This window comes from Actinia tenebrosa, unplaced genomic scaffold, assembly GCF_029948245.1.
Source record: "Actinia tenebrosa isolate PJP-AT-01 unplaced genomic scaffold, QUT_ActTen_1.0 PGA_scaffold1__47_contigs__length_23844297, whole genome shotgun sequence".
Taxonomy (NCBI): Eukaryota; Metazoa; Cnidaria; class Anthozoa; order Actiniaria; family Actiniidae; genus Actinia; species Actinia tenebrosa.
In genome coordinates this window covers 22,294,180-22,322,163 of record NW_028292578.1, presented here as the reverse complement: position 1 = coordinate 22,322,163, position 27,984 = coordinate 22,294,180, and the positions used below count along the sequence as shown (strand labels likewise).

At 35.8% G+C, this 27,984-nt stretch overlaps 1 protein-coding gene across 4 annotated transcripts; it reads left to right on the top strand.

The window, feature by feature from the left end:
• The first annotated feature begins 71 nt into the window (after positions 1-71).
• LOC116292581 (sarcosine dehydrogenase, mitochondrial) lies at positions 72-27,443 on the top strand. Of its 4 annotated transcripts, none has more exons than XM_089032635.1 (13): positions 72-371; positions 19,863-20,216; positions 20,438-20,617; positions 21,123-21,452; positions 21,596-21,903; positions 22,062-22,203; positions 22,430-22,513; positions 22,962-23,075; positions 23,398-23,536; positions 24,038-24,151; positions 24,938-25,085; positions 25,400-25,825; positions 26,561-27,443. In XM_089032635.1, exons 1-13 carry the CDS (start codon positions 351-353, stop codon positions 26,862-26,864), a joined length of 2,664 nt encoding a protein of 887 aa, XP_088888761.1. In that variant the 5' UTR covers positions 72-350; the 3' UTR covers positions 26,865-27,443. The 4 variants fall into 4 exon arrangements, with proteins under 4 accessions (XP_088888761.1, XP_088888759.1, XP_088888760.1 ...); XM_089032633.1 differs by lacking the exon at positions 72-371 and adding an exon at positions 15,537-15,721; XM_089032634.1 differs by lacking the exon at positions 72-371 and adding an exon at positions 18,001-18,175.
• The last annotated feature ends 541 nt before the right edge of the window (positions 27,444-27,984 follow it).

Sequence of the window (27,984 nt, the reverse complement as noted above, 5' to 3'; positions counted from 1 at the left end):
TACGGGTGATTTTTTCATTGGAACCCAGGTCACCACGGTCGATGGTCCAAAACGTCCTTCCTTCGTATTCTACGGCCATTTTAAGATGGAGTTTGAGCTTTTTCCTCTGGCTGCTAGCCTCTGTAAGTGGACTTTTTCGGACATTGTGTGTATCGTAAATTTATCCCTTCGTAGCTCTGCAGAGTTAGGAACCGGGGACCGCGATTTAATGTCGAAAATTCTGCTCCGATCATGAGTGGGTCGACTCGATTTAGGGTCAGGAGTCTCCCTTGCAAATCTTATATAGAGGGAAAGGTAAATGTTTGTAAAAAATCGCTAAAATGGCTCGAAATCACTACTAAAGAACTAGGATGACGTATACAACACTTCATGTGAGTAAATATTAGCTTTTATTGATTCTATTTTTAATTTTTTTCGTTAAATTACATTCAGCTCTCAAAGCTTGTATGGGCTTCCTGTGCTTAGACCACACTACTTTGATAATGCATGTGATGACGCAATTTATCGTCAATAAGAGGACAGACACATGTCTGATGTCTGATGTCTATTTGTTTTTTAAAAATAACAAAAACAATAAAAACTTCTCCTTTTTAGTGATCAAAACAACCAACAGACATCATCTTTATCTGTCTGTCCTCTTATTGATGATAAAAAATAACCAATCAGCGCCCGAGAAATTTGTAAGTTATTGTAAAACAATAGGACGTTTGCACGATGGCGTCATTGACCTCTACTACCAGACTCCCTTGCACACTTTCTTTTGTTCAGTTAATTAGCACCAATTGTCTTACTATTCTCATGAGGGAATACAAATTTAAATAAGAAAGAAATGTCGCAAAGCATCTTGGTAGTGGGAGTCAAATGATGACATCGTGCAAACGTCCTATTCATTCAATTAACATGACTTCACTAGAACTTGACAATATAGATATCTTATAGCCTGTATTTATGTATTTATATTAACTGTTTTGGCTTTAAAGTCTGCTACAAAGGAACATGAGGTACATAGAACATAGAACATTGAACATTTTATTGATTCACACACACATAAATACATACAAGTTAGTATTCACAGGAGTAATATTAAGGAATAATGAAAGATAGTTGAAACTAAATTAATCATAAGAGAAAGAGCTAATTTATGGTGTCTGTGGTTGTCGAAATAGTTAAAACTTTCGGGTCGACAACCACCCATTGTAAGGTTAACTTTTTATGACCAAGAATATAGCTAACTGTTTACACAAGATGGAGATCTTAAGCTTGAAACTAAATTCTTTTAAACAATAAATATAGATATAATTATGATGGGATATGCTAATGAATTTAGTTTAAATTTGGTATGCAATAACACGTAAAAGATTACTGTTATTGCATTACTTAAAACTTGCAGATTAGAACTAAGTGACCTTCGTAAAACTCTTAGACTATCAACCCATTTGGACAAGTATTAAATGCATTTTAAGATTCTTTTTAAAAAGTTTGATTGAATCTAAATTTTTAATAGAGATTGGGATTTCTTCCCATATTTTTGTTATAGAAAATTCAAATGTGAACTTCCAATAATTTGTTCTGATAGAGGGACGGACAAGATTGTCTTTGGCTGCATATCGCATGTTATATGGTGATGTTCTTTAGCTAGTTTGATTTTATCTTTGAAAACCTCTGGAATGGAATGGCTAGAATTAATTATTTGATGACCAAGTATTCCTGCTTTGAATTTGAATTTTGTTAAAACATCTAGTAAGTTGTAAGACGGTAAGGCGTGTTCACATTTGTTGCCGTAAAATATTCTCCTGATACATTTGTTTTGAATCGTGTATAATTTAGTTAGATTGGATTTATATGTATTACCCCACGCCAAAGCACCATATGCTAGGTATGGGTAAATAAGTGAATAATATATGTCACGAAGAGTCTTAATGCTAACATAAAGTCTTAATTTATTGATAATACCAATATTTTTGGAGACTTCACTATGAACAAATTTAATTTGATGATCCCAGTTTAAATGTTGATCGATCGATATATAAACACCTAAATATTTAAATGTATTCCTTTTGTTCAAGCCGAGAAATATTAATCCCTGGTATGCATCTTCGAGGTGACTTTATTATCATATAATGTGTTCTTCTGAAATTCACTGTTAGTTCATTAATGTCAAAGCAGTAATGCAAGATATTTACCATTTCATCATTCATGACACGTTCAATTACGATTGGGTTTTTGTGTGAGTAAAAGATGTCGGTGTCAACTGCAAACATTCTAAAACTTAGGTTTTGTGATATGTTAGGAAAGTCATTAACGTATATAATAGAAATAATAATGGCCCAAGGGTACTTCCTTGGGGCACACCACATTTTAATAGTTTGCCGCAGGTTTGATTTAACGTTGCTGATTTTAGTGCATTGTGTTCTGTTAGCTAAGTAATTGACAAACCAGTCATATAATTTTCCCCGAATACCATATTTCTTTAATTTAGAGAGTAGGATTTGATGATTGACAGTACAGTGTCGAAAGCCTTGCTGAAATCTAAAAATATTTTACAGATTATTTCTTTATTATCGATTGATTTGTTTCAATTTATCAATTATTTCTAAAATTGCATGCTCGGTTGAGTGATTTTTTCTGAATCCAAATTGGTATTGATTTAAAACATGATGCTAACAAAAAAATTAACAAGCTGCTCATACACGATTCTTTCAAGGATTTTACTAAAGACTGGTAGGGTTGCAATAGTTTCTGCGTTAATTTGAGATTACTTTCATTAGCATCGAATTAGGATGTAAAATATTCTTTTTTCCATTTTTTAAAGCCGGGACTAGCATGAAAAATTTTTAATAAGCTGAAACTTTACTGGAATAACCCTTAGAGGTCTAATAATCACTGGTTAAAGTTTTTTCTTGATATTCAAATGGGAAGCATTATTATTAATATTTTAACGAATTTTTATAGGAGTCTGTGATGTCATACACTCAACACTAAACATCGCTCCATACATTTCTTTGTAAATAACTTCATGTTTTACTTTATTTCTGTTAAGCCCAAAGGTCAGCTTAGGGACTTAACATACATAACTCGTGGTTAGAATCATCTTATGGTATCTTTTCTTCAATACTGAGTATAAAACTAGAAGATATTTTGATTACAAAATACAAAGAAATGTATGGAGTGATGTTTATTCCAGTCAAATTTCAGCTGAATTAAAATTTGGATAATGTATTAATAATGTTATTAAGAACGTTAGAGTATTTGTTATAGTCGTTTAGCTTAGTTACATTCTGTGGATTTTGAATATGCCAATAATTCTCTGAGACTAAATACATTGACACATTAATAAAGGTTGATTGATTGATTGATTGTGGTATAAGCATTGTTTAGTCTTAGTGGGTCGTAATATTCCCTTTATAAGCCAGGCGCTTATTGGAAATTTTTGTTTTCCTTTTAGACATCAGCAAGACTGTCAATAGTCTTAGTTAGGACAGTCGAATTAGTGTATATGTGATCTATTTTTAAGTGTTGATGAGTGCGAAGTTATTCGAGATGGTTTAGTAATAATTGGATAGAAGTTATTACTGAACAGCATGTTTATATAGTTTTCTGTTGGGTTATGAAGTCGCCTAGAATATATACTTCTTGCTTATTGTTATTAAATTCTCTCAATAGTTCTTCTAATTTGTTAGAAAATTCCTCGAAATTCCCAGTACAGTGTCAGTGTGTGGCCCAGTATCCTGCCACTTCAGGTAAACATCACTGTACCTCCCTCCGGGACCTTTTATTAAAAGCTAATGCATTGAAACCCAACCAAATTATGAATCAATTATCCTGCAACATAATAAGAACGAATTTTTCATTTGTATCCTTTGTCTTTGGTTTGCATCGCAGTTTTAACAAAGTAGTTTGGAGGTCCAGAATCCTGCCACTAACTGCCAATAACCATGCGGTTTATTGAGATCCCTGCGTTGTTTAAATGCTAAATAGCAAAAAGGCACTTTCTAAATACGCGCTTAATAGTTTCTTACATTAAAAATTGCAAAACGAGTTAGATATCATTCATCGCCTTGAGAAATAATTCCAAACGGCTCTCCTGACTTTCACTTGCCATACAAAATTTTCATGTTATTATATCCGCTTATTGATATTACAATCTAAGACACAAACAAATAGGTCCCAGTTTAAAATAAAGTTCTTATCAATTTAATACTTCTAAATGATCATTTCTAATTTTAAAATTGTAAATTTAAAGTGTATATCAAGGAAATTTTTTTCTTTTAAAATCACTTATATGTGAATAGTGTAGTAGTATGGTTGCAATATTTTTGTATGTAACATTTTCTTTTAGGAGATATAAACATTTGAAATATCAATATGCAAATAAGATGACGCAAATTCAAGACTAATTTATTATACAAAAATGCTTTTGTTGAAAGTACTGTTTTATAAATTACAAATCATCCTTATGACTGAAATATATGGCTTTCTACACTTTTAGGTTATTTCACTTCAGAACACGTGTCGTAAATTACACAGCAAAATGTAACCCATTCTTGAATCTACGCCATCTGATTTGCATATCGATATTTCAAATGTTTGTATCTCTGAAAATAGAAGTCCAAAAGAAATACAAAAATACTGCAACCATGCTACTACGCTGTTCAAATATGAGGGATTTTGAAAATAAATTTTTTTCCTTGATATACACTTTAAGAAATTAAGCGTGTTACGAGTCCGCTTTATTTATCGATTTTTTCTACAGTTATTTTTTGATATTTTTTTCTGGTCTGCAGTCTGCAGTCTGCGTTTGTCACACACCGTCTATCTACTGCATAAACAGTACATTATTGTCAGTATTTTTACTATATTTATGTTTTGTCTCACTGTTTCGTTGTTTTAATAGGTTGTTCGAGTATTTTTTCTACAGTTATTTTTGATATTTTTTTCTGGTCTGCGGTCTGCAGTCTGCAGTCTGCGTTTGTTGCATACCGCACATTAGAGAGTTTTAGATTGACTTTTTTTCCTCCCCGCAAACGGCAAACGTGACCACGTTTCCATAGTTTTCCTTTATTTTACTTTACCTTTTACAAACCTTCTCACCAAGCGCAAATACTCTTTTGTTTTTTACTACTTGGACTTTTTTGCGATTCTTTTTCAGTAATTTAAAAGAATTTTTTACTGGTCAACTGACGTTTCACGTTTGCCGTGAACGTAAATCTAAAACTCTCTATTAATGCATAATTAACACGAATGCTTGCGAAATGCACAAATGTATCGCTTGGTAACAACAACTAGATAAGACAAAGAAGAAGTCGAACTGGCAGGAGAAAGGGCCCCCCAAGCCTAAACTTTGTCATTGCTTCTAGAGCGTATTATTCAAACGAAAACTTATTTAATAGACCTTTCGCTCACTTGTGAATGTTTTCAGCCCTTCTACTTCTTTATCAATATCAGTACTTAGTTTTAAGAACCTCCTAGACAAAGGAATACAGATCTTTATTCAATTTATAAGACAAAGAAGAAGTCGAACAATATACTGGCAGAAGAAAGGGCCCCCAAGCCTAATGCACTAGTCAATTGAAACCCCCGACCCCCGCGACTAGCGGGGCACTGAACAGGGACGTGACGCGTTTTTTATGTGCTTTTAAGAGCATGATTGCACCGGGGGATCGGGGATTTAACGAAAAGTTTTCTCAGCGGGGAATCAAGCGGGGATTTTAACGCTCCTTTGAATATGTAAGGGCCTGGAAACAAGATCTCGGCCATCTTGAAAAATACCAAGAAGGCGTTGTGATTCCAAGCACAGGCAGCCCATAACCTAGTATAGAGGAGTATGTTCTACACAAAACACATGCTCAAACAAACTTATAGCAGTTTCTACCTATGCACTTTTACACTGAACTCCACTGATAAGAACCTTTCTTAAAATTGTAGGCTTAATAGGTTCTTATGTGGAGGGGTCTTAAAATGAGAATTTTAGCCTAACCACAGGTAGCCCAAGCTTGGTTTCTGTGGTGTCCTGTTATAAGGAAATGTATGGGGAATCATCAAAAATTTCAATAAAATCATCAAAACGTGAAATAAAGCCTCGAAATTTTACCTAATCATTGAGAAATAGCACTTCTTTCGCTCTGCGTGGTTATTTTTTGAATTCAGTCCGTTTTAAGGATTTTTTTCCCCACCAGTAAGAAATAATTTGAAATAATATTTCTTACTGGTGGGGAAAAAAATCCTTAAAACGGGCTAAATTCAAAAAATAACCACGCAGAGCGAAAGAAGTGCTATTTCTCAATGATTAGGTAAAATTTCGAGGCTTTATTTCACGTTTTGATGATTTTATTGAAATTTTTGATGATTCCCTATACACTTCCTTATAACAGGACACCACAGAAACCAAGCTTGGGCTACCTGTGGCCTAACAGGTTCTTAAACCCCAGGTTCTTATACGCGGGTTTTGTTCACTGAGTCGTTTCGGTCAGTTCGAATGTAGAATCAGATCATGATTAATCTATTAAAACTACAGCTTCGCAATATTTACAAGCATTGTTCATTTTCAATTTAATACCATTAAACTCTCAGCTGACTAGACGTAAACCTAAACGTTTTCGCACGATTTGAGGTTCAGAGCCCATGAAAATTTTGAGCATTGAATATTAGTGCATGGAACACTCAACAATTGGCTCCGTGTAGCACAAGAATTTGGAGTTGGCGTGAAATGTGTTTCTTGTTGACTGCTAAACCAAAATAACGGGGCCACGGCGGTTTTAACAGTGAATGTGTCCCCGACTACCGGGGAAAATGTCTGATTTTAACACCACTCAAATGTTAAATTCTCCGGTATTTCGCGGGGGTCGGGGGGTGGGGGTTTCAATTGACTAGTGCATATAAACTTTGTCATTGCTTCTAGAGCGTATTATTCAAACGAAAACTTATTTAATAGACCTTTCGCTCACTTGTGAATGTTTTCAGCCCTTCTACTGCTTTATCAATATCAGTACTTAGTTTTAAGAACCTCCTAGACAAAGGAATACAGATCTTTATTCAATTTATAAGACAAAGAAGAAGTCGAACAATATACTGGCAGGAGAAAGGGCCCCCAAGCCTAAACTTTCTCATTGCTTAGAGCGTATTAACGTCGCTTTCACCTAAGCGGAAACACTTCTAAAGAAAACCGCCACTAATTGGGGGCGGTACGTTAACTTTTGATGACCAAAGTTTGAAGTTTGGCGCCTCAAGGTTTGATGTTTTCACATGTAAACATTACCGGTGTCCCAGAGTGAAACGTTAAAACTTTGCGCCAAATTTCGAATAATTATGATTCGTACAAACATTTATGGTCGCAATTTTCATTCAGATGCAGCACTACCTAGATGGTTTAGGTATGAAGCGGTGGAAAAGGCCAATACGAGAAGTTTATAGCATTCAATTGCGAGTTCGGCCTTCCACAGTTTCAAAGTGGTTAAAAATATCGAGAAACAGGCAACATAGATCCATTACCAAGTAAATTATCATTTGACGATAAAGTATTATTGGAAACTATTGTTCAGACCAAGGGATTAACTTCTATTCAGGAAATTAAAGAACAAGTTATTGATTTTGCTGACTGTGGAGGACTGTCTAACCCCACGATATCGAGAAATATACGAAGAGTTCGAAGCGCCAAACGTCAAAGTTTGAGGCGCCAAAAGTTTACTTACCCCCCCCCCCCCCCCCAATTAGTGGCGGTTTTCTTTAGAAGTGTTTCCGCTTAGGTGAAAGCGACGGTATTCAAACGAAAACTTATTGGACCTTTCGCTCACTTGTGAATGTTTCATCATTATTCTTTCATCACACGAAAAATCATAGCGATCCCAGTCGAATTTCGCATGTTTTGAGTTCATTAATAATCATTGGTAATTTCACTGCGCAGTAAAAAGCCTAATTTTAGCCATGATAAAGTTTACCTAACTGCTCTTCTCTTCTCCTCGTTCCCAAATGCGTTGACCGAAAAGCCCGTCAAAACTGTCTTCGGAAACCGGAAGTGTTGGGCTAATCATCGGATAGCTTCGGATGAGGTAGAAAAATATAAAGCCAACGAGATATTTTTTAAAGTTGAATTTTTTTTGGCAGGATACTGGGCCAGACACTGTAGGTTGTCTAGAGCAACAGCTTAGAACAACTATAAACACATCCTATTGTAATTTAGCCTGAGTTTTTAGTTTTATATAAAGGTTCAAAACATAGGGCGAGGGCTTTCAATGAAAGTCCGAGCCCGTAGTTTTGAACTGGTTTAAATAACCAGCCATGCCCCAATTCTATTGTTTTAATGGGACAGGTCTTGAATTTCAAATTCAAAACCTGGCCCGGGTTTTGAATTCAGCCCCGCTCTCCCCTGCTGATAATCAAAGCCGCCCCCGGCTTTAAGAATGTAGGTCTTACTCCTGGGTTTCAAAACCTACATAAAACAATAGAATTGGGGCGTGGCTGGTTATTAATATTAATGTTGACCCAAGATGATTCAACACCGCATAATAGTCAAAATAAAAATCTGATTTTTTGATAGCATTGAGACTATTTTTGACATACACCTTGCAAGAACGTTGTCATACATTAGTGATTTATAATTAGTAGGATAGTAATTATATTAAAAAACCAAAGAAGATCACTGAAGCTGAACTTCTGCTCTGATAGAATATGGGCGGTCTTGTCCTTCAGGTTCTTGCAAGAACGTTGTCATACATTAGTAGGATAGTAATTATATCAAAAAAAACCAAAGAAGATCACTGAAGCTGAACTTCTGCTCTGATAGATATGGGCGGTCTTGTCCTTCAGGTTCTTGCAAGAACGTTGTCATACATTAGTAGGATAGTAATTATATCAACAAAAAAATACAAAGAAGATCACTGAAGCTGAACTTCTGCTCTGATAGATATTGGCGGTCTTGTCCTTCAGGTTCTTGGCTGGCATCCTATCTCGTCTTACGAATTTAGCTATGATTTCGTATCGGGAAGACGATGAACGATGGATAAATCATCTTGATCGAGTTGAACATTTAGTTCATGGCTGAGTTTTAGGATTATCAAGTGTTACGTTGGTATTCCAACGATTAGTAATGTTTATTTTAAGATTCCATTTGATTAAAGAAGAAATATAAATAATTTGCCAAGCACATTCCAGGGTTTGACCTTTGCCGTTCGAAGCGTAAAAAGCAGGTCAATAATAGGCAACATATAGCTGATGTGCAACATATAGCTGATGTGCTTCATGATCTCCTTTAATTTTCTCTACAAATATGGCGATTCATTAAAAAATATTGATAAATTATAAAATCATAAAATGTAAAGCAATATTCTGAGAGAGGTCTTGAACAAATATTAGCGTGCATTTACGTTTTAAATGAAGCATTTCATTTATGCGTCGTGAAACTTGTAGTCTCCTACGCAGCCGCTATTAGTACTTATAGCGGCTGCGTAGGAGACTATGAAACTTGTTGCGAGAGCCTAATTACGTATGCCAAAACCAGGACTCGGAATTGGAGTTTCCAGATCATTGAGCTATTCGAGGACTGATCAGTATTATTAAATCTCTGCCTTTTTTGCAACTTATTTCCACTTCTCCTTTAGATTCTAAGAGACTCTGATACTAGTAAACCGTCCCAACCAGGTAAACCGGTCTACCTTGCCACCAGGGTCTTGTTTCTTTTATGAAACTTTAAATTGTTATTAAAGTTGTTGTTCTACAACAGCATAATATAGAAAAAAATAGATATGACCTTCCCGAAGAGAGCCAAGAGGTGGCACCAGAATGCTCATCAAAATGTCTAACTATTTTGAAAAGTTTGACTTTTATAATCTTCCACTGCTCTTGTTTAAGAAGTTCCGGGGAAAAAACGTATAGCAAAAATTGATCTCCAAAACTGTGTTTTATTTACATTTTCTTCTGATAAACGCGTTTGTTGCAAATAATTTATGACAATAAATAATTAATAATAAGTAGTAATAGGTAGATGTCAGCTTTTATCAGTGCAGGTTTTGTCAGTGCAGGTTTTATCAGTGCAGGTTTTGTCAGTCCAGTCCAGTCCAGTTTCATTTCATTTTTACAACATGCCAAAAAGAAGGCGATATTGGTTCAAGTCATAATCATAAATACGCCTGTTTATATCCTGTTTTTCTTGTCTGACGACTATTGACTTCGTTCATTTCGATAAAGAAAGACACGTAGTTATTCACGATGTTGAGGATTCAACGTTTTCTGACCTATAAAACAACTCCTTTTTACATACCTATTATAGGTTTATGTAGAAGAACGAGGATTCGTTATATATCTACTTCCACTCGTGATGACGTGAAAGCCAAAGTGCCGTACCAAAATATACTACAAGTAGGTATTAAGTTATATTTACGAACACGGAGCCCGTTATTCTTCCCTCGCTAACAATCAGAAGCACAAGGTAGTAAGACAATAAAATTCTCAGCCTCCGTCCCCCTTGGTTTAGTTACTCGGGCTACCTGTAAGGTAGGCCGAGTTTAGGTTTCGGTTTTGTATCAGTCTATCGTATGGTCGAGGTTTTACATGATGAATATGTATGCGATCGAGACAGTCATGAAAGCGAGGCGACGCACGAGTGCAAGTCATGTGACCTACATGTTGGGTCGGAGGTTTTCTTGCTCTAAGCTCTGCTCCTCGTCGGTGGTTTGTTATGGCGAATTCCTTTTCTTCTGGGACACTCAAAATACACACAAACGCACACGCCGTTCGCGGTAGACCCACACTAAATGATGTCGAGCGTTTTCGGAACGGGTCGGTCCGCGAACTCAAAGCAAAATGCCAAAAGAATGCCAAAGATACCAGAAAGATTACCAGAAATGTGAACTCAAATGAAACTCGAATGAACTCAAATGAAACTCAAATGAACTCAAATGAACTCAAATGGACAAACGTACAAACTTACTCAAACGTACTTAAACGAACAAACAATCACTAACTCTTTAGTAAGCAGGAACTTCATTGATAACTGCTTCGAAGATGATGGAGACAAAGAAAACATTCCATGTAAGCTGAAGATGGACGCCATATTGGAATCTTTCAAGACAACATTTCATGCCTTCCGCGAATCAACAAGCATTGGACTTACGCCATTTTCATCGAGGATAAGTTTTTTATGTATTCTTTTCTTTTTGTTCTCAATTTTGGACAGTTTCTTCAACATTCTATCGTTCGTTCAATTATTAGTAGCGAGCCTGTTGTGCATGATGTTGATTTTAATTGTACATTTCATAAATGAGTCGACTAAGAGTTTGGTATACTCTTTGGAAAATGACTGTGATTTATTGGAAAAGACTGTACAGTTATCTGTATTTGTTGATCACAATAAACTATTATATTTATAAGAGGATTGCAGGTCTCGTTATGCCAAATTTTATACTTCTCAGTACCGTGTTGAGCACAAGCCTCGTGTTGCTTCGCGTGATCGAGAACCAAGTAGAGTCCCTGTTGAACAACTCGCACGCCTTTTGCACAAAAGCAGAAAAATACGGAAAAGGGTTCGTAAGTAAGTTTTCAAAAATGTACCCATGACATCTAGAATGCATTGCTTTGTCAATAAATGTCATTTGAATCACGAAATAATGAAGTGTTATTGCAAAATCTACAAAGGATCTAAACGAAACAAAGCTTCTGGTAATTCTTTTCCCAGTCGAAGGAAATTACGATTCAGGAAATCCCTCCTTAAGAAATTAAAGTTTCACAAAAAAGCAATAAATGCTGGTTATAGTCGTTGTCAGCCAATATTGAAAAATTATAGTCCAGGAAAACATGCTTCCAACAGTTTACCCCATGTTTACAAGAGTCTCAATCACAGAATAAATCACAGTAAGTTTACCCTAAGCAGAGATGTAGAAAAAAATCCTGGTCCATACACAGTGATAGATCCAAAAAAAACAATTTCTGCTCCATATTCTCAAGGTAACATTGCATTATTTGGTCCAAATGCTGGTCGTCAGTGTGTTGCCATGTCACTATGTGCATTGACATATAACCATAGGAGTGCAATAAGTTCTTCAGTAGACCTAGTAAACACCATGAATATTGGGAATGAGTTATATTCTGTCCTATCAAGATTATACAACCAAGAATTTTTACTGTTGACAGAATTACCCAGTATAGTAACAGTACTAGAAAGCACTTACCAAATGGAATACAGTCCAAGTTATACTGGTAATATACATGATGTCTCATCTACTGTTGATTTCCTCTACTGTATGCCCTTAGGTAATGCTTTGCAGATTTTAATTGGAGAAAATTACCATTCATTTCTATTAACTATTCAATGTAGTACGGTAGCTATTTATTGTCATGGTGATGGCAGATTTAGAATATTTGATTCTCATGCTCAGAATTCATATGGCCTCCCTCATCCTCAAGGTACTTGTGTACTCCTAGTTGTCGATGACTTTAATGCTTTAATAAATTACTTCCAAAGTTTTTATGACAATTCAACAGGTTCTTTTGAACTCAGGGGAGTGCATATCACAGAAATGTGTGAACAAAACAATGCAAGTGAAAATACCTTTAATCTACCAACCCACATAACTGAACAGAGTGAAGTGATTGGTAAAGGCACAGATGATGATCAACAAAGCCACAACAGTCATAATACAAGTTTCAATGCCTATATGAATGGTATAATTTTGAAACGTTGCTGCACTATATCATTTTATTGTATTTGTTTTTCTGTTTTAAAAGCCTGTAACTATTGGAATTCAGATACATTGGAATCAATTTCTGATCATGGAAACATGTTTTATACTCGGAGCCTCAACAAAGAGTGCCTTACAATCAATGATTTACCAGCAAGCCTTCAGATATATGATGCAGATATAAGTGTTAAAAATAATTTACAAAAACAAGGCAAATTGTGCTGCACATCTGCTACAAGCAAATTAGAACTACAGAAGATAACAAATAATACAAAAGGCAATACTGGATTTTTAGCATGGCTGTCCAATTCTTGCATTCGTTGCATTTTTCACCATAAATGCCGGACCACCGACTTTTATCTCATAGTGTTATACGATGGGGAATTTGATATGTTTGAAAAAGTAACCAGTGTATCCACCTTACGAGTTAAAAAACTTTCAAGTTACCCGTGGGGGTAGGGCATAGGTGGGATTCGTACAGAGCCTGCAATATCGAAGACAGTAGCTGTCCGCAAGTAAGATACCACTACCATCTGCTATCAATCGTGAAGCATTTGGATCAGGAAGCGAAAATGCCAAAGCATTAGCCCTACAAAATGCTCAATATTCTTTTATCTTTTTTACCAAGCAAACCGCCTGGCAACAACGGTTCCCGCGAGACCCTCTCATTTTTTCGGGGTTGACCAACATAAACACATCCTCTCCGATTGCACTCCTTTACTTTCACACTTCTACTACTTTCTCACCTTCTTTGTTTTCGACATAGGTAGCCCGAGTAAACGCCAATAAGGGCGTCTAGTTTGGTAAAAAAAGGCACTTCTTGTTTTTCTTATGCTTCCGTCACATATTCATTTTCACTAGAACATAAAGATCTTATGCTTATATGATTTATGCTTCTGTCGCTTATGTCGCTAGTGAAAACCATCCTTTACTAGTAAGGCCGACCATCATTTTTCAAACACTTTTGGGATAAAATATGTAATTTTTTGAACCGTATTTACAGTTTTAAAAACATAATAATATAATGGAAGAGGTAAGTAAGCTTATTATTACTGACTGAGAAAATATCGTTAATTGATGGAGGAGCTTATTTACTAGATGATTTTCATGGAATTAAATCCTATTTGTCTCTTTGCAATGCTTGGTTTGGAATGTTCACCAAAATGTTTAACTATTTTGAAAAGTTTGACTTTTATAATCTTTCACTGCTCTTTCTTAAGAAGTTCCCGGAAAAACGTATAGCAAAAATTGATCTCTAAAACTGTGTTTTATTTACATTTTCTTCTGATAAACGCGTTTGCTGCAAATAATTTATGTCAATAAATAATTAATAATAAGTAGTAATAGGTAGATGTCAGCTTTTATCAGTGCAGGTTTTATCAGTGCAGGTTTTGTCAGTCCAGTCCAGTTTCATTTCATTTTTACAACATGCCAAAAAGAAGGCGATATTGGTTCAAGTCATAATCATAAATACGCCTGTTTATATCCTGTTTTTCTTGTCTGACGACTATTGACTTCGTTCATTTCGATAAAGAAAGACACGTAGTTATTCACAATGTTGAGGATTCAACGTTTTCTGACCTATAAAACAACTCCTTTTTACATACCTATTATAGGTTTATGTAGAAGAACGGGGAATCGTTATATAGCTATTTCCACTCGTGATGACGTGAAAGCCAAAGTGCCGTACCAAAATATACTACAAGTAGGTATTAAGTTATATTTACGAATACGGAGCCCGTTATTCTTCCCTCGCTAACAATCAGAAGCACAAGGTAGTAAGGCAATAAAATTCTCAGCCTCCTTCCCCCTTGGTTTAGTTTGGTAAAAAAAAGGCACTTCTTGTTTTTCTTATGCTTCCGTCACATCATTCATTTTCACTAGAACATAAAGATCTTATGCTTATATGATTTATGCTTCTGTCGCTTATGTCGCTAGTGAAAACCAGCCTTTACTAGTAAGGGCCATCATTTTTCAAACACTTTTGGGATAAAATATGTAATTTTTTGAACAGTATTTTACAGTTTTAAACACTAACGATATTGTTTAAAACATGTTTTGTGAAATTTGAAAAAAATAATTTAAACACTTTTAAACAAATTTAAACAATTTTATCTTGGAAAAAAATTTTTAAACGCTTTTGTTTGAAAAAAAATTCAAACATTTTTATTGAACAAATTTTAAACACTTTTATTTTGAACAAATTTGTAAACGCTTTTAAATTTTTTGAGCCAGTTATAACGTGTGGTTATAAGAGCAAGAGAAGAGCAGAGAAAACATATATAGGAAAAAAGTTGAATAACCTAATTGTACATGTCATCTAAAAATATGAAAAAATATAATAATATAATAATATAATGGAAGAGGCGGTAAGTAAGCTTATTATTACTGACTGAGAAAATATCGTTAATTCATAGAGGAGCTTATTTACTAGGTGATTTTCATGGAATTAAGTCCTATTTGTCGCTTTGCAATGCTTGGCTTGAAATGCTCACCAAAATGTCTAACTATTTTGAAAAGTTTGACTTTTATAATCTTTCACTGCTCTTTCTTAAGAAGTTCCCGGAAAAACGTATAGCAAAAATTGATCTCTAAAACTGTGTTTTATTTACATTTTCTTCTGATAAACGCGTTTGCTGCAAATAATTTATGACAATAAATAATTAATAATAAGTAGTAATAGGTAGATGTCAGCTTTTATCAGTGCAGGTTTTATCAGTGCAGGTTTTGTCAGTCCAGTCCAGACCAGTCCAGTCCAGTCCAGTTTCATTTTTACAACATGCCAAATAGAAGGTATTGGTTCAAGTCATAATCATAAATACGCCTGTTTATATCCTGTTTTTCTTGTCTGACGACTATTGAATTCGTTTATTTCGATAAAGAAAGACACGTAGTTATTCAAGATGTTGAGGATTCAACGTTTTCTGACCTATAAAACAACTCCTTTTTATAGACCTATTATAGGTTTATGTAGAAGAACGGGGATTCGTTATATATCTACTTCCACTCGTGATGACGTGAAAGCCAAAGTGCCGTACCAAAATATACTACAAGTAGGTATTAAGTTATATTTTCGAAGCCCGTCGTATTCTTCCCTCGCTAACAATCAGAAGCACAAGGTCGTAAGACAATAAAATTCTCAGCCTCCGTCGCCCTTGGTTTCGTTTGGTAAAAAAGGCACTTCTTGTTTTTCTTATGCTTCCGTCACATATTCATTTTCACTAGAACATAAAGATCTTATGCTTATATGCTTTATGCTTCTGTCGCTTATGTCGCTAGTGAAAACCAGCCTTTACTAGTAAGGGCCATCATTTTTCAAACACTTTTGGGATAAAATATGTAATTTTTTGACCAGTATTTACAGTTTTAAACACTAACGATATTTTTTAAAACATGTTTTGTGAAATTTGAAAAAAAAATTAAACACTTTTAAACAAATTTAAACAATTTTATCTTGGAAAAAAAATTTTAAACGCTTTTGTTTGAAAAAAAAATTTCAAACACTTTCAGTTATTGAACAAATTTTAAACACTTTTTTTTTGAACAAATTTGTAAACACTTTGAAATTTCTGAGCCAGTCATGACATCGTTATGACGTGTGATTTCACGTGTTAGTATAATCGTTCCCTACCAATTAATCTGTGAAACACTAATTCAATACTAAATAGAACAAAATAGTGCTGACTAAACAATAAAAAAAGAATTGAATTTGCATGAAATTGTTCTATATAGTATTACTAAAGCTTCACGGTTATATTGTTTGCACTCTATGTACATATTTTATCTGACTAGTTATGTAATATATACAGCACGAACCTTCGTAGGCGAGCGGGAAGTGGAGACGTTTTGTTAATGCCTTCATATTTTCGAAATTGATGAACTGAATCATAACTCAATTTGTTTTTCTTTCCCTAAACCCAAAGACATGCATTTGATGGATTGTTTCTCGCCATTATTACCTTATCTTATTACTAGCAGGAACAATTAATTCAGAACGAACATTTAACCGCTTCAGTGATTTTAACCCATAGTCCAGTCGCGTAGGCTTGTCCTGGTCGACGACAACGTTTTTTGAATTAACTGTTTTCCGCATACTCTAAATATATCTATTATTATTATTATTATTATTGTTATTATTATTTATATGTGGTTAGCCCGAATAATATATATTCATCATAGCTCATTATATATATTTCATTACCCTAAATGTTTATTGCCATACAATAATGGCACCCCATAGATATCAACAAATTCATTCAAAATGACTTCGCTAGAACTTGATAATATAGATATCCTTATAGCCTGTATTTATGTATTTATGTATTTATATTAACTGTTTTGGCTTTAAAGTCTGCTACAAAGGAACATGAGGTACATAGTAATGTTTATTTCAAGATTCCATTTGATTAAAGAAGAAAAATAAATAAATTGCCAAGCACATTACAGGGTTTGATCTTTGCCGTTCGAAGCGTAAAGCAGGTAAAGCAGGTAAAGCAAGTCAATAATAGGCAACATATAGCTGATGTGCATCATGATCTCATGAATTTAGGAGTTGCCACAACACATCGATGGCTTCTGGCGTCTACTTATAAGTTTTCTTGAAGTAAATATAAACTTAATCACTCTCTCCATCTCTCTCTTTATATCTGAAACTTGTTTCCCAAAGATGAAACTCACACCATGACCTTTGCCATTAACAAACTGGAAATTTTTATTCATCATACTTAATAAAATAAGATATGGACCAGGGCACATACTCAAAATCTGCTGAGCTCTTTATTTGTTTTCAAATCACCGGTTCGCACCGGTTTTTGGCTAGTCTCCCCCAAAAGCCGCTTTCAGTGTCGTCACGCAACGCTTTCTCCCCGGTCGCTAACACAGAGTAACTGTAAAAAATCAGGGAGATGTCTGCCTGAATCAGTTCATGTAACGAAATTAATTGCACCAAAATGTCTAACTATTTTGAAAAGTTTGACTTTTATAATCTTCCGCTGCTCTTTCTTAAGAAGTTCCCGGAAAAACGTATAGCAAAAATTGATCTCCAAAACTGTGTTTTATTTACATTTTCTTTTGATAAACGCGTTTGCTGCAAATAATTTATGACAATAAATAATTAATAATAAGTAGTAATAGGTAGATGTCAGCTTTTATCAGTGCAGGTTTTGTCAGTGCAGATTTTCTCAGTGCAGGTTTTGTCAGTCCAGTCCAGTCCAGTCCAGTCCAGTCCAGTCTAGTTTTTACGAGATGCAAAAAAGAGATTCTTGATTCTAAATCAGAATCCTGTATATATCCTGTTTTTCTTGTCTGACGACTATTGAATTCGTTCATGTTGATAAAGAAAGACACGTACGTTGTTCAAAATGTTGAGGATTCAACGTTTTCTGATCTATAAAACAACTACTTTTTATAGACCAATTATAGGTTTAAGTAGAACGGTTTTCCGTAATGAATCTACGGCCACTTGTGATGACGTGAAAGCCAAAGTGCCGTGCCAAAATATACTACAAGTAGGTATACTATTAAGTTATGTTTACGAATACGATGGATACGATGCTCGTTATTCTTCCCTCGCTAACATGCAGAAGCACAAGGTAGTAAGCCAATCAAATTCTCGTACTAATGGCTTGGTAAAATGGCAGCTATTGTTTTTCTTATGCTTCCGTCACATTCATTTTCATAAAAATCTTATGCTTATATTATATTATATTATATTATATTATATTATATTATATTATATTATATTATACTATATTATAGTATATGCTTTTATTTGCTTCTGTCGCTCATGTCGCCAGTGAAAACCAGTCTTTAAGGGCCATCCTTTTTCAAACACTTTTGGGATAAAATACGCAATTTTTTGAACAGTTTTTTTACAGTTTTGAACACTAACGATATTATAAAACATGTTTTGTGAAATTTGAAAAAAAAATAAACACTTTTAAACAAATTTAAACAATTTTATCTTGGAAAAAAAATTTAAACGCTTTTGTTTGGAAAAAAACTTAAACACTTTTCTTGAACAAATTTTAAACGCTTTTATTTTGAACAAATTTGTAAACACTTTCAAATTCCTGAGCTAGTTATGACGTCTGATTTCACGTGATTAGTATAATCGTCCTCTAACAATATGGCTGACGAGGAGGGAACCGTGAAACAACGACAACAACATCTTTATTCGTACAATTACATTGACAAAAGCAGAGAAAACATATATAGGTAAAAAGTTGAATAATCTATTTATACATTTCATCTAAAAATATCTAAAAAATATAATAATATAATAATATAATGGAAGAGGTAAGTAAGCTTATTATTACTGAGAAAATGTCTTTATTTCATGGAGGAGCTTATTTACTAGATGATTTTCATGGAATTAAATCCTATTTGTCGCTTTACAATGCTTGGTTATCGAATGTACGAATAAACAAAGAGTGATTCATGATATTTTCTCAGAAAGAGCTGACCTCTTCTACACGTACGGTTCGCTCGTCGTCAGCCATGTTTGTAGGCAACGATTCTACTCAACCACGTATTTTATGAAATCACATGAAAAAACTGACTCGGGAAAGTGTTTTAATTTTTTTCCAAGCAAAATTGCTTAAATATTTTTCAAGAAGAGTGTTTAATTTTTTTTCAAATTTCGCAAAAACATGCTTAAAAAAATTTAGTTAGTGTTTAAAACTGTAAATACTGCTTTAAAAAATTACATATTTTATCCCAAAAGTGTTTGAAAAAGGATGGCCCTTAACGGACTCTGTAATGTTATTAACGGTTATGGACATGACCAGTTGCTGGGTTATCACCCTGAGGCTTAACACTAATAGGTGCATTATACGAACTTGGTAGCTGTATGCAAAGTTGCAGCGCATTGCAGGCGGGTTGCTTTGGGTGGTTCGATGGTTTCTCCCATTATACAAAGTGCAATTAGATCCAATAATGTAATAAAATGTTTATCAAGAAATGCCATATAACTAGGATTGGTAGAAAAATGAACGTCCCCTTTCTAGGTCCTTGCCACGGGCCTGCACTGAGATTTGTTTTTTGCTGCTGTTTATCAAAAATAGTTTTGAAAAGGAAATTGCAATGGACAGCTTGCAAGGACCAAGGTCATGTAACATTGAAAATTCCAGTAATAAAGTGGTCAGTTACGTTCAATGGTCAGACTAATAATCCTTTAACATTATCATAATTCAGAAAGAAGGAGACAAAGCTAATCCAAAATCGTTACCAAAAGAAGCTGACGTAGTTGTAATTGGTGGTGGTTCAATAGGATGTAGTGTGTTATACCATCTAGCATGTATGGGTGTCACAAATACAGTACTTCTAGAAAAGGACCAGTTAACTGCAGGTACTACTTGGCACAGTGCTGGTCTGTTATGGAGACTGAGGCCATCTGACCAAGAGCTTGAGCTCCTTGCACACACTCGCAACCTTGCCCGAGATGTCCTAGAGAACGAAACTGGGATATCTACAGGATGGATAGAAAATGGTGGACTATTTATTGCTAATAACAAAGAAAGACTTGATGAATATAAAAGACTAATGACGGTGAGTGCTTTTAAGAACATATTTTCAACCAATTTTAATTGATAATGGCTAAGTAGTTACTAATATTGTTCCTGCATATAGGTGTGTTGAATACAAGTGCATATGAAAGAAAACTTAAACACGGTGTAAAAATGATTGCAACTGTACTGAAGTCTGAAGTATTAGTTTTTCATCGCATTAAAATGTTCAATTTCATATATATATATTTATTAATTTTGCAGCTTGGTAAAGCATTTGGTGTTGAATCACATGTTCTGAGTCCAGAAGAAACCAAAGAATTATATCCACTGATGAATGTGAATGACTTGTATGGTACACTGTACAGTCAAGGTGATGGTACCATTGATCCAGCTGGATGGGCATTGTCATTAAACAGAGGTGCTACTAAAAGAGGTGCAAAGGTAATGATTTATGAAAGTTTTTTATGATCAGAAATTTCATTTAAATTTTCATCTCTTGCTTATAAATTTGTTGTTTAAAAGCCAGTTGAATTATTACACTAAGTAGGGTTTGAAAAATGCCCAATTCCATTCCTTAGCATTTTTTTTGGTAGAGTGCCACTGCATTTTTGTATGATATTTTTGTATGATTTTTTGAATTATGACTGTTGTGTGTTACCCTCTTGAACTAAAGTTCCTTCATTTGTTCCTTCATTTATTCATTCAGTAGAGTTCCCCCCCTGATTTGAAGTTTTTGTAAGGGCCCTCTGGTTTCCCTCCCCCCCCCTTCACAAAACCTCAAAAGCTAAATCCTAATTCAATCCTTGAGTTATAAACATGTCATGGCTTACATCAGCTGAGAGATTAATTGTGTCAGGGTTTGATTATTCAATAGTAATTTGAATTATCATAACTATTTCATGCTTACAATTTATCAATAATTATTTAAATGTTATAAAATTCACAGGTGATAGAGAATTGCAGGGTGACAGGAATCACAACAGATGTTGATGACTTTGGCATGCGCCGAGTGATGGGAGTTGACACCGACTCTGGTCACATTAAGACAAAAAATGTTGTTAATTGCAGTGGAGTATGGTCACCTTACATTGGCTCTCTGGCTGGTGTTAATGTACCTCTATGTGCAATGTACCATGCTTATATTGTAACTGAACGCATAGAAGGAATCCAAAATATGCCTAACGTCAGGGACCATGATGCAGCAGTGTATCTAAAGTTACAAGGTGATGGACTTTCTGTCGGAGGATATGAACAAAACCCAGTCTTTTGGGAAAAGGTACATACTGTCATTATAGATTAAGTAAGTTAAATTTATAAGGTGTAATAAAATTGTCATTTAAAATATTTTTTTCTCCTGGTATTTTTGTCAGAATTTAAACTCTAATTGTTTGTACTTTTTTACTGAACAACTATCTTCAGGTAAAGAAGGACTTTGCATTTGGTCTGTTTGACCTTGATTGGGATGTATTCAGTGTCCATATTGAAGGAGCATGCAACAGGGTACCAGTTATTGAACAAACCGGTATTAAGTCAACAGTCTGTGGTCCAGAATCCTTCACTGCAGACCATAAACCCCTCATGGGAGAGGTACCAGAACTGCGTGGGTTCTATCTTGGGTGTGGCTTTAATTCTGCTGGGATCATGCTTGCTGGGGGTTGTGGAAGAGAGTTAGCACGCTGGATAATAAATGGCTCTCCAGATCTGGACTTGCATGGTTATGATATAAGGTATTTTGTTAAAGAATTCTTGAGTGATTTTTAAGCTGTTAATTTTTCATTCTCGACTCATAGTTTATTATTATACCACCCCAAAGTACAGGAGTAACACAGCTCAACCGGGTGTGAATGAAAGAGTGTAAATAATCATTCTAAACAATGATTTGCAGACGCTTTCATTCTTCGATGACTGATAATCAAAAGTGGATCTGGGAGAGAAGCCATGAGTCGTATGCCAAGAACTATGCCATGGTGTTTCCTCATGATGAACCACTTGCAAGTAGGAACATGAGATGTGATGCCTTCCACAAGGTAATTAAACATGCAAGAATCTAAATATTTAATTATAATTTGTGTGCCAGGGATTAATTTTATTGTGCTATGATTTCTGAACACATTCCTAAATAAGTATTCTCAAGAACTAACAGCAAACAAAGAGGCAATACTCAAGAGAAAGACATATGGTCTGAATTGGAAATATACATGTTGCATCTAAGTTGAGAAGGTCTACTCACTTGTGATTGTTCATATATTTTAGGTGCTGTTGGATGCTGGATGCGTATATCAAGAGCGCCATGGTTGGGAGAGACCTGGGTGGTTCAACATATCACAACAACCAGAGGTAAGCTAGATAACTTATAATAATAATAGCGATAATAGTAGCAGTAGCAGTAGTAGTAGCAGCAGCAACAGCAGCAGCAGCAGTCACAGTAGCAGTAGTAGTAGCAGCAGCGGCAGCAGTAGCAGTAGTAGCAGTAGCAGTAGTAGCAGTAGCAGTAGTAGTAGTAGCAGCAGCAGCAGTAGCAGTAGCAGTAGTAGTAGTAGCAGTAGCAGTAGTAGTAGCAGCAGCAGCAGCAGTAGTAGTAGTAGCAGTAGCAGTAGTAGTAGTAGTAGCAGTAGTAGCAGTAGCAGTAGCAGTAGTAGTAGTAGTAGCAGCAGCAGTAGTAGTAGTAGTAGTAGCAGCAGTAGCAGTAGCAGCAGTAGCAGCAGCAGCAGCAGCAGCAGTTGTAAATAATAATATTGGAAAGTCATATAGTAAATAACTGTAATTATTATAATTCTGATGCTAGGTCAAAGAGTATGATTATTATGGATGTTACGACAAGAAGAAGCATGAAGACTACTTGTACAATGAACTCTTGAGTCAAGAATACACCTTTGACTTCCCTCCACATCATGACATTGTAGGTTTTTAAGAGGTCCTGAAGGAATTGGAGAAGGAGGGAACTCTGTTGTAACTAATATCCACTACTACTGTATTTTCAAAAATCACCCCACACCTCCCCCCTTTTCAATGCTCCCTGGTCTTTTCTCAATAGACTGGATTTCATATGCCCAGCAGCATGGTATGGATTGACAATATTTGCTGAGGAAATTACATCACAAGGAGAACAAAAGAATGCTAATCCAATCAGAATGCTTGGGTGTGGCTCTGTAACAGTTCCACCACATTCACACTGTTTCTTTTTCACAGGCATAATATATGCTTTCTTTAAAATGTTCCAGATCGAACAAGAAGCCAAAGCCTGTAGAACTAGTGCGGCAGTCTTCAACATGTCATATTTTGCAAAATACTACATCACTGGACAAGACGCCCAGCAGGCTGTGGACTGGATCTTCACTGCAAACATGCAAAAACCTGCTGGTAATAGAGTATTTTTAAGAGGAGATAACTAGCTAAAAACTAGTGTGAGCTGTGTCAGTGTTTCTAATGAAACAGTAATGATAAAAAGGTAAATTATACGCCGTGAAAAGATGAAAAAACTTACTGACATTTTGGACGCTAGTCCTTCGTCGGAGTAAAAGAGAAAGAGGTGGTAGAAATGGTTAGCTAGATTGAGATTATTTTTATATTTATTATCGTTCCTTGCACGATTGACTTACTTTCTTTGGACCTGTAGTAGACCCAAATGATTTCCCATTTCAGATTACATTTCATTTCTTTCAAAGACCATTAAATTTCATTGATACCCTGAATTCCTGAAACAACCTCTGCCCCCCTCCCCCCAATCAAAATCCTCAATCTGACAATGTGCAGTTTATGGCCGGAAACTCACAGATTGAATTGGAAATTAATTAGTGTGATGGTGAAAAACTTTCCTTCATACCAGCTAAACCTTTTGATACATTTTCTTTTTGTGTTTAGGAAGTACCACATACACCTGTATGACCAACAAGGATGGGGGAGTTGAAGCTGACTTGACCGTTAGTGTGCTGGAAGATGGAGATGGTTCAAGCGTAGTCAGACCACAATTTGATGGTTGGTAATAGTAAACAGTTGTTATAGCCGCCATGTTGGATGACTTGAACAAATGATTTGGTCTTGGTTTCTCTTGTCATATCATGAACCAACATGGCGGCCATGTCTTTTGTCCTTGTGCATGTGACGTCATAGCCGCCATGTTGGATGACTTGAACAAAATTTAATGGTTTGGTCTTGGTTTCTCTTGTCATACCATGAACCAACATGGCGGCCATGTCTTTTGTCCTTGTGCATGTGACGTCATAGCTACCATGTTGGATGACTTGAACAAATGATTTGGTCTTGGTTTCTCTTGTCATTATGATAATGATAATGATTTATGAATTTTTATAGCGCCTTTTCTGTATGAATATAATCAAAGGCGCTTTACATTGAGTTGTGAATGACAGATTGCTTTTTGTGCAATTAACAAGCATGAGAGATGGTTAGTATGAAGTATAGGCACTGAGGGTGGTCACTGCTAGGGTTTCTTTACGTCCTCAGTGGTTCTTTTACGTCCCTCCGATGTTGGTTAGTAATGATGAGAGTGGAGGGATCTAGACGGGACCGCCTTTTAAAGTGGTAATCCGAGCCACTTGAAAGTCTAACCATTTGTAGATGTAATTACAAAGGCAGCACTTTCTCCTCAGTTATATTAAGACCCTGAGTGTTGGTCGGTTTGCGTGTAAACCAATGGCAGCCATGTCTTTGGTTGTAGGCCTTTTTTCCTCATGTAAAGGGAGGGGCTCCAAGCCCTATAATCAAGCAGCTTGTACACCAACACATTATGATCTCGTTTAACAGGTGATGGTTTCTATGTGGCTATTGGCGGCGGGGTCGGTCAGCACAGCTGGTCTCATATCAATAATATCCTGGCTGAGAAGAAATTTGATGTCAAGATTCAAGACCACACGAACGACATGGGACTGCTTAGTGTACAAGGGCCGAAAAGGTGTGTAATAGAAGGGGCGTAGCCAAGGGGGAGGGAATGGGTGGCTAGCCAATTATCATTCTTCTGCATCCTTGCATATACTTTGTGGGCAACAAATGCGCACGCGCTGAAGATACAAGCAACATTCGCTCTGCAACTCTGTACTGTCGTAAAAGCTGCGCGATGTTTTTTCCGCACTTATTGCTGACTCTACTTCATTTAACAGACAAACGCGCAGTAGTGCAGTAGCATTGATAGTAGTATTTAGACGTGCGCTAATCATTTTGAGGTACAATTTGAAGGTTGATATCTTAACTAAACCTTGGTTTTTCTAGTTTGGAAATCTTGCAGTCTTTAACAACTACAGACCTCTCCACCGAGGCTATCCCATTTTCAACTCACAAAGTCATCAACATAGCTGGTCATGATGTGCGGGTAATACGCTTGACCTTTGTGGGAGAACTTGGACTTGAACTCCACATCCCGCGGGATTCGTGTGTTCCTGTGTACCATGCAGTCATGTCTGCGGGAGAGAATTACGGGATAGCTAACGCAGGTTATCGCGCAATTGATTCACTGAGCGCTGAGAAGGGATACAAGCATTGGCACCAAGATCTTCGACATGACGATACACCACTAGAAGCGGGATTAGGGTTTACATGTAAGCTGAAAACAGACACGCCATTCCTTGGAAGAGAAGCCCTCGAAAAGCAAAAAGAAGAAGGGTTAAAGAAGAAACTTGTCTGCTTTACAATTGACCAGTGAGTATCTGCTTCGCTTTTGTAAAAAAGATTTATTGTGCGATGCCTATTTACACTGTCCATACATTTTTTCTCGTGCTGGAATCTTAATTTTTGATCGATGCATCGAAAAAATGCAGCACGTGCAATCATAAAAGTTCAACCTTTTTTTTTTTCCTGAAACGTTTTTATTTGTCGCATGAAAATGTTCACACTATGCCAGATAAATTTGAATCCGAATTTTTATCTATTCGGTTAGGCCTACCGTCCACACTAGTCCGGGCGAATCCGGAACAATTCTTCGCCGAAAATTAATTTTTTCGAATACGGTTTCCAGAGCGGAACAATTTGATAACGCCGGCCAGCCGTATTATTAGTGTGGACGGAGAACATTCCGTATCCGAAATGTTTCGAATATGATGACTTCATGATTGTCATGGGAACATGGCGGGGAGGCTAAAAATTCACCGCAGGCTCAATTTCAGCTTCGATGCACATGCTCTGATGTGCAATGAAGCGTTTTTGCCACCTCTGATCGGACTAGTGTGGATGCGAAACATTTTATCCCTTTTCATGTGTGGACGAAAAACCTTTTTTTTCGGTTTCAATGTGAAAGTTGCGGATTCAAATTTATCCGGCATAGTGTGGACGGGGCCTTAGCTCTAATGTTTTATAAGCACAAGACAAGTGCGAGGTGTCAAACTGACTTGCGCGAACAAACAGAAGCTCAATTGACGTAAGGAAATTCTCTTTCAGGCCGAAAGCGTTGATTGGTCTGGAAGTCATTCACAGGAATGATGAGGTCGTTGGCTTTATTCGTCGTGGAGATTTTGGATTTGCCATTAACAAAAGTATTGCTTACGGATACGTCAAGGATCCTAGTGGCAAGACTGTTAATAATAATTATCTAAAGGAGGGAAGCTATACATTAGAATCAATGGGGGAAGTTTTTCCTGCTGAAATACACCTGAAGGCACCTTTTGATCCCAAAAATCTACGAATCAAGGGGCAATACGAAGCAGAGCGCATTACAGAAAGAAAATATATGATGATGTATTAGAGAACTTATAAATATTTAAGGACTCCGCATTCATCTCCAAATTCTTTAGCCGCAATGATATTTTTACGCGATCTCTGCCATTCTCGAAAAAATTTGGTCTCCCACTTTGTAGCATAGCTGGTCTTTGCTGGTACTCGCATTAAGGTAATTTGAATCTACTCATCCTCTCGAATGCAAGAAAAAATGCAAATTTACTTTGAATTCACAGCCTTTTAAGTAACTCCCACGGAATTTGTTAATAAGTCAGCTTTAATGGTAGTCAATCTCGCACGTCTATTGGGATTCACTAAACTGTAATTTGTTCAATATTGTGAATAAGAAAAATCATTTTAGGTTAAAATCAACGAAATTTTCAACCAACTAGCATTATTTACACCACATTAAGGTGGTTGGGTACAGTTTATATAGCCGACCGCATCGAGCTTGTTTATTCGCTTTGTTTATAATGTTGCTTTTATTAATTAATTACAATGAAACTTTCATCAATATATTAGACAATAATTGTAGTTTATAATAATTATATATTTTTTAAAATAGCGTTAAATAAATCAAAGTTATAAAAAGAAAGAAAGAAACAAATTCTGTGTGTTTCCCTCGTATTTTCAAATTGATTCATTTACACAAACTATGATATATGACTTAGAAAAAAGCTGCAAGACTGCTTGTTCTCTCCCCTTGATGTATGATGTTATCCATTGGAGGGCTTGAGCTTTGATACCAAATCTATTTTGTAGTCTTGATATAAGTACTTCGTGATCTATGGTGTCAAAGGCCGCTGATAAGTCTAACATAACGAGAATAGCTTCTTTGTGACTGTCGATTGCAAGAAGGATGTCATTTGTCATGCGCAACATAGCGGTTTCAGTACTATGAGTTTTGCGATACGCTGACTGTGATATTGGGAGTAGTAGTTGGTTTTCATCAAGATACAAGTTTTATAGTTGTTTGAGTGCGCATTTCTCTAGGATCTTTGATTAAAACGGTAAGTTGGGGTCTTTCTTCTTGAGAATAGGATTAACGCGGCCGCTACGCCTCGTGGATCCACACTACTTTGATAATGAGACGACGTTTCACTGAACGAAACTGTAAAAAGGAGTATAGTCAGTATTATTGATATTAA